This window comes from Alternaria viburni (assembly GCF_023758015.1).
Source record: "Alternaria viburni strain BMP 2772 chromosome Unknown scaffold_45, whole genome shotgun sequence".
Lineage (NCBI taxonomy): Eukaryota > Fungi > Ascomycota > Dothideomycetes > Pleosporales > Pleosporaceae > Alternaria > Alternaria viburni.
Window position 1 is genome coordinate 82,248 of NW_026055814.1, and position 12,406 is coordinate 94,653.

General features: G+C 53.8%; 2 protein-coding genes across 2 annotated transcripts; both read right to left on the bottom strand.

The window, feature by feature from the left end:
• Positions 1-309: 309 nt before the first annotated feature.
• On the bottom strand, positions 310-8,175 carry J4E79_011626 (Type I Iterative PKS; the record flags this gene model as incomplete). The annotated part of the gene is made up of 2 exons (XM_049360455.1): positions 310-7,932; positions 7,984-8,175. 2 exons carry the CDS (start codon positions 8,173-8,175, stop codon positions 310-312), a joined length of 7,815 nt encoding a protein of 2,604 aa, XP_049205100.1.
• Positions 8,176-9,624: 1,449 nt separating this feature from the next.
• Positions 9,625-11,213, bottom strand: J4E79_011627 (uncharacterized protein; the record flags this gene model as incomplete). The annotated part of the gene is made up of 5 exons (XM_049360456.1): positions 9,625-9,804; positions 9,859-10,272; positions 10,326-10,438; positions 10,485-10,666; positions 10,720-11,213. The coding sequence occupies 5 exons, from the start codon at positions 11,211-11,213 to the stop codon at positions 9,625-9,627; spliced, it is 1,383 nt and encodes a 460-aa protein (XP_049205101.1).
• Between the last annotated feature and the right edge of the window lie 1,193 nt (positions 11,214-12,406).

Sequence of the window (12,406 nt, forward strand, 5' to 3'; positions counted from 1 at the left end):
GTTTTCTCGAGACATCTCCTTTTTCTGGCGCATCTAGTGTCGCGTGGCATCTCCTTCATCAAGGGCGGCTGTGAATTCATTGGATGCGGTGAGACGCACTGTGGTGTCGACGGCGCGACACAGCCATAGGGGATCCTCGGAGCCGTTGCACTCCACGGCGCGTTAAAGTGTGTATCACGCAGGGAATTAGTACGTTACATGTCAACGAATTCAGAACAAAAGCATTGCTACTTGCACTGACCATGGAAAGAAACATAGGAAAGCATAGATCATAGAGATACATAGGCAAGGAGAGAAAACTTCCACAACCTAATCCCCACCCAACCCCAACTTCCCCACAACCCCATCCACCAACCCCCCAATACTCGCACTCTGCAAAATCTCAAACACACTAACCGTAGCCTTCGTCTCCCTCTGAATCCAATTCTTAATCTCAACAGCAACCAACGAGTCCGTCCCATAGCTGCTCATCGAACGCGTAGCATCGAGTTCCGATATATCCATCATCAGACTGCGCGACAGCTTCTTGAGTAGCGCTGCGAGAATGAACTCATTCGCTGCCTCGGCAGATGGACAGGAAGAGAGCTGCGCAGAGAGCGAGAGCGATGTAGTCGTCGTACCATCATCTGACGTTGTCGCAGGCGCGTCGATCTTGAGATGCGGGCGCAGATACGGCAAGTGACTCAACACGGGATCTCGTGCGAAGAACGGCGCTTCTCCATCATCAAAGCTACTGATATCGAGGTCAGAGTCGAGACCCGTGACGACATGTCCCATCATCGGTTCGCGAATGCCCAGCTCGATCAGCGCCAACATCTCCTTCTCCTGGATGTGTTTGAACTCCTGGACTTGCACTTTGCGACCTCGAACCTTCTTTTCGACCACATAGCCCACGTCGCCGACGATACCGAGGTCGATGGCTGTAGCGGGCAGACCGATTGCATTGCGGTATCTGGCTAGTGCGACTTGGTAGGCGCAGCCTGCGGCGTAGTTGGCTTGACCGGGGTTGCCGATGAAGGAGTGGAGGGAAGAGAGGAGAACGAAGAAATCGAGGGGCTGGGATAAAGTGGTCTCGTGGAGGTTTTTTGAGCCGTGGACCTTGGGAAGGATAGTCGAAGTCCATTGATGCGAGGTCATTGTGCTGAAGAGGGAGTCGTTGAGGGTCATGGCGCCTTGTATTACACCCTTGATCGGTGGGAAGGAGCGCAGGGTTTCGGAAAGAAGGTTGGAGAGCTCGAGTGCGTCGGATACGTCACACTTCAAAATGGCAGTGCGGACGCCCGAGGCGTGAAGGGATGCAAGGAATGATTGGGCTTCTTCTGATACTGCGCCGAAGCGGGAAATGAATATGAGGTGTTTTGCGCCGTGGGTTACGAGCCATTGCGAGATGCTTCGTCCGAGACCGCCGAGACCGCCAGCGAGGAGGTAGGAAGCTGATGGGTCGAAAGAGATAGCGGGTGGTGGTCCCTGGGCAACCTGGAGCTTGTTAGTCGCATCTTCGACGTTGATACACGGATGGTGACTTACAAGAACTTGGTCGTTAGCCTGCGGTACCATTACCACCTGTTTATCGTGACTCGCATCTTGCAACACCTTGACAGCCTCGTTCAGCTTGGACCAAGGTAGAATCTCCATGGCGCTAGAGTCGAGTGTCTTCATCTCGGTGGCAGCGCTCATAGCTTCTTGAAACGCTCGCCTCGCAAGCCTGGGCTTTTCCGTATACAGCAACGCCATATCGACCGATGAGAAGGATGCGTTGCGGCCAAACGGTGCCATTTCCAGTCGGCCAGTCCCTGGTGCATTGAGATTTATGAGTCTGCCAAAAGGCGCGATGCAGCTGAACGTCGCTTGTAATGCCTCGCCAGTCAGGGTGTTCAGAATAACATCAACACCGCGGCCTTTGGTCGCGCGCCGAAGCGCAGTGACAAACTTAAGATCGAGGCTGGAAAAGATACGGGCGTTTTCGAGGCCATAGGCCTTCGCAAGGTAGCTCTTCTCCTCTTCGGATCGCACGGTAGCAAAGATCTTTGCGCCGGCCTTCGACGCCGTCTCGATGCTAGCTTGGCCTATGGGGTCTGCGGCCTCGTGGATGAGAACAGTCTCACCGGACCGTAGATGCGCGACGTGGTTGAGCGCATAGTGAGCAGTCGCATGCGCCTGGGGCAATGTAGCTGCGACTTCAAAAGACATGCTATCGGAAATCGTGTGCGCAAAGGCTGCTGGCACGCGCATTTGGGTGGCAAACGTGCCTGGATACCATGCTACCACTCGATCGCCAACCAAAAGATCCAACACTCCATGGCCAAGCTTTGTGATGACACCCGCACATTCTTGTCCAAGCTTGCCATCGTAGTCATCTCCATCCAGCATCCCGACGTCGCTGGAGCCGAGATTTGTAGCGCGAACCTCGATTTCGACTTCTTCAGCTTTGATAGGTTGCGCAAAGCGCATATCCTCTTCGAAGACGGCCACGTCTGATGCGCCTTTGTTGACACTGCTGAGCTTCAGCGGACGACCATTCTGAAGCACATTTTCCATCTGCGGCCGCAAAGCCGTCGCATCAGTCCGACCAACCAGAAACTCATTCGACTTCTCATCTTCAATCGCACGCTTGATGTGAAGAATGCCGTCCTGCTCAACAAATTCGCTGTCGACCAGAGTAGCGCTCTTCTCAGTACTGAGCTGCTTCTGATAGATACCGAGAAGCAACTCGGCGACCTTGAGAGCCGGCAGGTTCGTCCTGGCATCCAAATCGACTGTGATACACTTGAAGCTCTCATTCTCAGCTCGCAACGTACGCGAAAGGCCTTGGAATACGGCCAGTTCAGGACGTTCAACATCCGAAGACGCCGCGCCTCTTGTGACCCAGATCAGACCCGCCGATGCATCGGCGATGTGTTGGAGGGTTTTCATGTCTTCTGAAGTGGGATCGGCGAGCAAAGGCTCTTCAAGCTCGACGAAGCTGACGCAAATGGTATGAGCGAGATCCTGTTGGCCAAGCTTGGATAGTGTCGCGAGCTGTGCTTGGAAGCCAGCTTTCTCCAATTTGCTCTTAAGAGCCAACGGCATGTCCAACCTGCTCATCCGGATGCGTGAATCTGCGCACAAGATGACGAAGCGCGGTCTTTCCGGTGGAGTAATCACACCGTTTGATAGGGTCGGCTTTGCTTCAACCGCAGTTGCAATCATGAGCCTTGTACCCTCCTCCAACGGATCCAAGACGTCTGGACTACTTGCTTGCAGAGTACTGAACCCCGTTGAGCGCAACAAGTTCCCCCATTGGCTCTCAGTGAGCAGAGGCCCACCAGTTCGCCATTCTTCGGACGCATTCCACCACCCAGGTAAGGTGCCGAAGATGACTGAAGCAGCAAGCAGTCGATTAGTCATCTCAAGAAGTATGAGTCTACCTCCTGGTCGGAGAAGCTTCCGCGCGTGCGTCATGGTGCGGTGCATGTCCGATGTGGCGTGAAGTACGTTTGCAGCAACGATGACGTCGAAGGAAGCTGACTTAAAGTCCTGCGTCTCTGGATCGTGCTCAACATCCAGCTTTTTGAAGTTCATGAACTGTGCGAAGTCTTCAAATTTCTCCGCGGCGCGCTGGAAGAAGTAGGATGAAATGTCCGTGTAGGTATACGACTTTAAGCGGGGGTATGTGTGAAGGTCTTCGCTGCCGCTCAAGCCTTTCAATGTCGGAACCGTCGCGCCGCCGGTACCAGCACCAATTTCGAGGTAGTCCAGATTGGGGTACTTGTGCGAAAGCATCGTGGTGTAGCGTGAGATCTGGGCATATGTGTTTGGCATGCCGACGGCGGTAGTGTAGTAGTCCTCGAGTAGGTTCTCGTGCGTCATCAAAGCGAGTGGCTCAACTTCCTGTCGGAAGACGGCTGGCAGGGCCTCACCGACTCGCACAAGAAGCTTGCCATCGTAAGCCGTCTCATGATTGCGGTAATGTTCTACCATGGCTTCAAGCTTCGATGCAACTTCCGGACTGTGTAGCTGCTGCCACTCATCTGTCTGTTGGGGATGCGTCTTCGTTAGCACCGCATCGCGCAGCTCGCAAAGGTTTCGATAGAACTTTTGATGGTGTGGCAACATTGTGGACTCCTCGTCCGCAGTGATTTCTTGCAGTGCCTTGTCGATGAAGTAGTACGAAAGCAGCTCCAGCTCTCTGACAGTCTTCGGCCGTTCATCTGGTTTCGGTGCTGCTTGCAGTTCGCGGTTGAGATACTCACGGTCGATAAGTTCAACATCTGGTTCCCAAACTGCCTGGTAACAGTGTTTTGGCGGTGACGCTTGCTCCTCAGATGTCGTGTTCGTATTAATGGCGACGAACTTGAAGCCGTCCATGAGAACAACTGGCTTCAAAGTCATCGAGTCCAACGCGAATACGTCGCCAGTAGCTTGTCGTGCGCCGCAACGTTGAGCATTCGCTACGACGTTGAGACGGTCACCAATTTGAGCTGTTGTATCGGCGGAAATGGAAATCTCTTCGATATACGTAGGTACCATGGCGCCCTTCAATTGCTTGAGCTCAGGACCACCCAGCGCAGCCAGCCCTAGCTGCAAGAAAGTGTCCAAAGTAGCAGGATGTAGCAACCGGTCATACTCATATCCTTTCGGATTAACAGACTTGGTGTCAGTGACTTCAACCACTCCGGCAGCTTTGCCAGGCATCCGATGGTCGACGCTGATCTCCTTGAGACCCTGGAACATCGGTCCGTACGTAAGTCCAATGGCGTCGACACTGCGGTAAAACAATTGAACTTCCATCTTGTCTGCGTCAGCTGGGAATGAGGCGTTCCAATCATTGACACAATCCTGAGCGAGCTGTTCGTCCGAGGTAGTTTGGCCTGATACTGAGACTAAGCCACGGCAGTTCTCAACCCAACCTCCATCTGCAGTGTAGGAGAAGATGCGAAAGTCGTGCCAGCCCTCCGAAGATGACCCATCTGGGCTGGCGTTGCATTTCATCGACAAGCAAGTCTCAACCCCCTCATCAGCCTCCGGTACAACGAGCGCTCGCGAAATATTGACCTCGCGAAGTCGATATTCCGCCGCACTAACAACACCCTGCGGAAGGAAGGTAGATGGTGAGATCTTGCACATCTGCCGACACGCCTCGATCGCCATGCACAAGTACCCGCACGCCGGGAACAGCACATCACCCTGAACGACATGATCCCGCAGCCACGGCTGCTCGCGCAGGCGCATAAAGTTGCGGAACCTGGGCTCCATTGGGTTCCAGTCGTTGACCGGCGCGCCCAAGATATCGGTCCTACCAAACTGTCGGAAACGGTAGTCTCGGCTAAGGCGCGACTCCCACCAGTAGCGGCGGGTGTGGTTCCAGGGATATTGGGGCAGATCGGTGAGCACGGATAGTGGCTGCTTGGGTTCGGTCGGGAAATTTATGGCGTGCAGATCGATCGGATGTCGGTGGACGAATAGTTGGCCGGCCGCTTCGAGTGCGGTAACGTCTGCAGGTTTGTTGCGGATGAGAGTGGAAAGATACTGTATCTGCGGTTTTTGATCGAATGTAGCGTCGAGGATTTCTTTGACTGGAAGTTTGAACAAGGCGTGTGGTCCAACTTCCAGCAAAATGTCCACAGCGTTCTTGCCATCCTGTGAGTCCGAGGTACACAGCTTAGCCAACGCTCCTGAGAAGCGGACGCTGCCGACGAGGTTCGATACCCAGTAGTCGACACCGAGCTGGTCTGGATTGATCACGTCTTCCGTCACGGAAGAGTACATCGAAACCCGCCCATGGGTTTTGATTGTCGCGACCTGTGCCTCTTGGAGACGGGCGGAATACTCCTTCGCGATCGCCTGCATATGATGAGAATGATACGCAGTGTCGACTTGAAGTAGTCGCGCAAAGACGCCCTTGGCCTCCAGAGCCTTCTGCAAGTTCTCAATGGCAGCGACATCACCGGAGATGGTGACGCCGCGCGGACTGTTCACACAAGCTACAACAGCTTTACCGAGGCCATCGGCCAACTCTGCAATCTCGGTCTTCGCATCATCTTCGGATAGGCCGACAGCCATCATGCGTCCCTCAAGACCCATACTCTTGACTTTCGGAGACAACAAGCCTCGGAAGTATGCGACAGTCATTGCCGACTCAAGGCTTAGAGCACCAGTGGCATATGCAGCAGCAATCTCACCACTGGAGTGGCCAACCACACGCTGCGGACAAATGTTCCACGATGCAAGCAAATCCACCAAAGCTACTTGCAGAGCAGTGCAAAGTGGCTGGCTGAACGTTGCTTCATTGACCCGTGAGTTAGATTTCTCCTTCGACAGCTCTTCCATCAGTGACCACTCTGCACCTAATCCGGTCACGACAGACTCGCATCGTTGCAAGCTCTTCCGGAAGACTGGGTAGTGGAGTAGCTCTCTGCCCATACCCCACCACTGGGCACCTTGTCCAGTGAATATGAAGCCTATCCGCGGTGGTACTGCGCCACTAGCGGAGCTTGGTCGTACGTGCTGCAATCTGGTTTGCAGATCGGACTTGTCTGTCGCAACAATCGCGGCGCAATAGGAAAGTTGTGATCGACGTTCGCACAATGTATACACCAGATTATCAAGTAGCTGCTCCTCGTTGAAGACATCCTGACGTTGAAGGTGTTTCGACAAGTCCTGACCCATCTGGACAAGACCTCGCTCATCGTTGGCGGACTGGAGGAAGAGACGCGATCTTGGTGTGTTGCTAAAGGATTCGTCACTCATAGGGCTGACGAAACCGGAATCGTTCCTTCTGTGACGAGCCGAGCGATGATACCGTTGAAGAAAGTGATGTGCATCGTCAAGAATGACGTGCGCATTGGTTCCACCGTAGCCGAAGGAGTTCACGCTTGCGCGCCGCAGACCGTCAAGGGGCCACTCTTTAGGCTCTGTGGGCACTTCGACCCGCCATCCTTCGAAGTCGATCGCTGGGTTGCCCCGTTCAAACCAGAGATTTGGTGCAATTATACCCTTCTCGACGCTTAGCATGGCTTTGATAAGTCCAGCAATGCCGCTAGCTCCCTCCAAATGGCCCATATTTGTCTTGACCGAGCCAATGGAGAGAGGAACGACTTCCTCGGTTGTCGCAGAGATGCGGTGGGGACGGCTCGTGGCAAACACCTCGCCAATTGCTCCACTTTCTATAGGATCACCCGCAGCCGTTCCTGTGCCGTGCGCTTCAAAGTATCCCGTCTCGCTTACGTCGATCCCTGCCACACGATATGCGGAGCGTATAAGGTCAACCTGCGCGTCTTTCGAAGGCATCGTGATACCGGGCGTTCGTCCGTCTGAACTGGCAGCCGTGCCGCGAATGATGGCTCGAATGGGGTCGTTGTCGCGTATAGCCAGATCTAGTGGCTTCAGTATGATTGCGCCAACACCTTCTCCTCGCGCATAGCCATTGGCTCGATCATCGAAGGCGTGCGATATCGAGTCTGGGCTCAGGAAGTGCATGTCGCTCATCTCGATTTGAATGTCAGGACTCAGTATGAGGTTGCTTCCTCCTGCAATCGCCATGGAGCTTTCACCACTGCGCAGGCTTTGGCACGCCAGATGCACAGCAACGAGTCCACTGCTGCAGGCTGTGTCTATGCTCACACTCGGCCCCTTCAGGTTGAAGAAGTAGCTCAGGCGGTTCGAAAGCATCGTTTGCGAAGCCCCGGTTGACTGATACTTGGGCGCTAGCTCCATGTCTCGCCGTTGCATCTCCTCATAGTCTTTTGTGAAGCAACCGACATAACATGAAGTCTGGGATCCAGAGACTCGGGCTAGTGGCGTTCCTGAGTTCTCTAATGCTTCGTATGTCACCTCGAGCAGTAATCGCTGCATGGGGTCCATAGCCATGGCCTCGGCTGGCGATATCGAAAAGAACGGCGCATCAAAAAGCGACACATCTTCAGCGAGATAATGCCCGCCGCGGTTGTTGCACTTAGATCTGGGTCAGCGGAGCGGTCCGTACGGTAGATGGCGCAAGCTTACCGTCCCGAAACGATCCCCATCGGGGTTGTAGAATGCATCAACGTTGAAGCGGTCTGGAGGTACTTCGGTGCGAGCCGATTTCTTCTCGACCAACATCTGCCATAGTTTCTCGCCGTTGGTAACGTCGCCTGGGAATCGGCAGCCAAAGCCCACAATGGCAATGGGCATTGGCTTGGTATCTTCATACGCCATTGTCGTCAGGGGTCATGAAAAGTGTTGAACTTTGTGGACGCCTTAGCACGAAAAGATGTTGAAGCAAACGCAGCTGGTCAGTGTGGCCATTGATAAGATGGCATCGAAGAGCCTTCTAAAGGTAGGATCAGGAGAGCCCTTGTTAATCGACACGAGATGCCCCAGACGAGGTTCGGCCATGAGGAGCCACACTGATCACTGGGGTTCTGCGTACGTCGCGGAAAGCGGCCCTCCCTGACACGCTTAGCTGCACAGTGTTAATCGCATCCTTTGCCACGCACCACATGTGCGTAAACCAACCGCCTAGTAATCAAGCACAGAGACGAGAACGCCCCCATACAGTACATGAGGCCAGGGCATATCAGTAGCGCATCCTTCGCGCACCCGGTTGTTGTGGAACCCATGACGAGCATTGCGCAGACGCATCCGTCGACAACACAAAGAGACGTCCATATCTGCATTCCAAGTTCTCTCTGCCCAATGGTTGCTGCTCTTTCGGAATTCCATCCTGTTATTGACAAATAGTGGCCAAATCGGGACTGGCTGTGGAGACTATCGCCGCTCGATTCCCAGAACAGACATCATGCTAAGGTCATGCATGCGTAGCCACTTGTTTGGGACCTTGTTCGCTTGAGTAAGGTGAACGATCAGACTATCGCGATCTATCCTGTTACGTGGCTGTTAGTTGTTGGTCGCTACCAGAGGTAGTGGCGGGAGAGCTTCGGCCTGAGATAGATCAGTGGTGGAGTAGCAGCTTCGTTCTTGACGTCGGAATCAGTGACAACGGCAACAGCCTATCACGGGACTTCGCCAGGCAATGGGAAGCCACCCGAACGCCTCAAGCGTGCCGCCCCGAAGGAGCAGGAAGCAGCGGTGTAGCCTGCACAAGTGCAGAGTGCATGGCGTTTAGGAAGACGCGAAGGATTTCACCCATGAATGCGATCCTGCAGCTGTGTGTAACTGCAAGGGAGTACAGAATGAGCCGAAGTGGTGTGGAGCTGCCCCGTTATAGACGAGCCGAAGTGGAGCGCGTGCATGCCCGTCATCGAATAGCAAGGTTACCGCTGCTTGTAGCGCGCTTCGTTCCTGTTCGTGTAACAAATTTTGCGCGCGTCGGGTGACATGGCTGCGGTGCCATGTCGGCCTGAACGCGTGGGGTGGATGAGGATGGAAGGATTGAGGTTCGGCGCGCGCAGATGATGACGAGGGGCATTTTCAGGCTAAACCGCTTGGCAGCAAGCGCCACAGCAGGCACGCCCCGATACGAGCAGTCGCAGACTTCGCAACCTGCAGTCAGTTCTTTGAAGGGAAGGGTAGCCGCAAGATACGTGTTTTTCATCCAAATGAGGTATCTGCAAGTACATGGCCTGACTCGTCTTTTCCCAACCTCATAACGATTGGCTAGTGTAAATGAATGCTGCATCGGAAATAACATCGTTGAGACTCTCCTTACATGCGAGACGCAGTGCGCTTGGTACTTTCCTGAGTGGGCTCGCCCTGCAGCTGTTCTGCGACATCTTCAGCACCCGAGCTCTTCACATCAGCTGATTCTTGCGCTGCGGGAGCGCCCTCAGCATCGAGATACGCCTCAATCAAACTCATGTTGCCTCTGCCGTGAATGGCCTTGATCTGCGAGACAAGTCAGTACCGCGCCACTTGTATACTGTTCACTGATAAGCTCACCTTGAGGCGTGGATCGGCATCTGAAAGGAGACGACGGAATTGTTCCTCCGACCGTTGTTTGGCTCCGAGCATCAACATCATCATGAGATCGACCTGGCGCATGCGGTTGTCCGTGTATCGAGAGGCTTCACCAAGGGCTGGCATGACCACATCGTTGATCAAAATCGGCGTCCCGGCAGGGCTCTTCTCCAAAGCAGGGACTAGTGCTCTGAAGATGCGAATGCAGTCTTCGTCGCTCCAGTTGTGAGTGATGTACCGCAGGAGATACGCCGCTGCACCCGATACAGGTTGCTTGGTGAAGAAGTCGTGTGGCATGAATGTGACTCGGCCATTGAGATCCGAGAAGTCGTTTTGTGATGCAGATGACAGCATGGTCAATGAGTCCTGGACGATAAGCTCCAGGTTGGGGAAGGTCTTTGCATAGTCAGTAAAGCGCGCATAGTGTCTTCGGCATCGTATCCGCATACCCGAGCAAGATTGACGCTCATGTGGCCGCTTCCACCTCCAACATCAATGACCTTTCGGCCACTAATCTTGGCCCATGGGAAGCTCTCTTTGAGGTTGTCAAAATGCCTCTCAACTGCGTAGTTTAGTTATGAGCTTATACAATGACATCAATGACTCACGCCTTGAGACCCCCGCCATTGCACTGGCAAAGCGAGCTGCTCGCTTGGGATCTTGCTTGTAGTAATCGAAGAGAACGGTACCATGTCGCGTCACAAATGCATTTCTCTTGCCATCTGTCACTGTTGGTGATTCCTTGATGCTCTCCGATGTCTCCGAAGCTGCCCGGAAGAACTCATCCAATCTTCAAACGAGTTAGCATTAACTTCAGTTGTGAAAGGCTGACCAAACACTCACTGGTAGGCCATGACATCGCGCCACTGCTTGTCCTTCAAGTAAAGTACACTTCTTGACGTGTGCTTAAACACATCCGGCTCAACCTCTTCGAAGACGCGATCGGAGGACAGCATACGGAGGAAGCGACCGACGCGGTCTTCGTCCATGCCGGCCTTCTCGGCAATCTCTTTGGTGGTAGCTGATCCATTCTCTGGAATAGCTTCAAAGAAGTTGAACTCGCATGCTACTTGCCAGGCTGCCAAATCATATAGATAGCACACGAATGTTCGTGCATCGTTCCTGGGGCCGTTGACAAGACGGAGTAGGTCACGAGCGGCATCATTGAGACTATCGCGCAACTTGATGTGCTCCGGAGTTTCGGGAATGGTGTCTGAATCGATGGCGAATGAAGGCTCTGGCACCTTGTTCTCGGTCAAATCGGCCACGATCTGTGTGGTCAACTGCTGGACTTCCTTGGCCAGCTGAAGCAGGGTGGATTTGTGTTCGGCAATCATATTGTCTGATTGTTGTATGCACTTGAAGCAGTTGTCAAAAGAAAGATGATGTGAAGTGAAGCTTCCCGTCCTGCGTTCAACTACCCATTATACTTCCGCTTGGTCGGGCTCATGTTGCTTACACGGCGGCGTTATGCAGGACGATGTTCTTGGAGTAGTGCTTGATGTGTCAGCTATCTGGAGCATGTCACTGGTGCTACCCAGCGCCCTTGACGATGCTCGGCTGCACGCTGGAACATCCCGCATCGTATGGCAGGGCCCAATGGGAAGGACCCTCGCGCACCGAGAGACCAGATAGGATACGGAGTACGTCTCCTGCATGCGCGTGCAGCGCACAATTCGGGCCTCTAGCTGCATGGTTCCTCGTGCGCTCACGCGCATATAATTTTCGAGCAGAGGTCATGAGAGACGTCTTTGGAAGGCCGTGTTCCGATTCAGCGGATTGCACTCAGGCCCAGAGGTCTGCTTTCTGACTTTAGGTGTCCTCGCGTCGGCCCGGCGGAAAGCCAGCAATCTGAGACAAAGATCTTGACAGCGGGAGGCCTCGGTGACTCCCGTCTTGCCGACAGTTCAGGTGTGTGCCTGAGTCAGGTCGATGCAGGTTAAATAGACGCGCTGCAAACCCTGGTTGTGGACGTGGCAGAGGCCCCGCAGGTGAACCCGCTGCATGCTGCGCTGTAGGCGCCGAGAGCAATTATCGGCTCTACTATTGCGCTAACAAATTTCGATATCGTAACTGGTGCGATCAATTCCATTTTCTTGATGACAGCCGTTGGTCGGCGAAATGGGTGAAATGGGTGCGTGAGGATGGTGGGAGCTCCAACGCTGGACGGAATGTGAATGACTAAGCCTGTAGGACGCTAGCACCGATTCTGACGGCACGTGTCAGCGGGACAAATCTGGTAACACGTGAAAGATCTCCATGTCATCTTCATAATTCGACGACAACTATGCTTTTGCTGTCGCACCACCCCAGAAATGACGCGCGCATTTTATACCGCCTTTATTCCAGGGCTTCATCGTGCTGTACGAAGTACCTGCATATACTATCTGGGCAGCGGCAACTTGACTGCGTGCCTGAAACAGCACTACCTTGGAATACGACCAAAGCGCGTACAATAGTCTCCACCGAATTATGTTCAACTGAAAGAAGTCCTGCTCTTTTGAGCAGAGCTTCGTGTCGCGTCATGGTC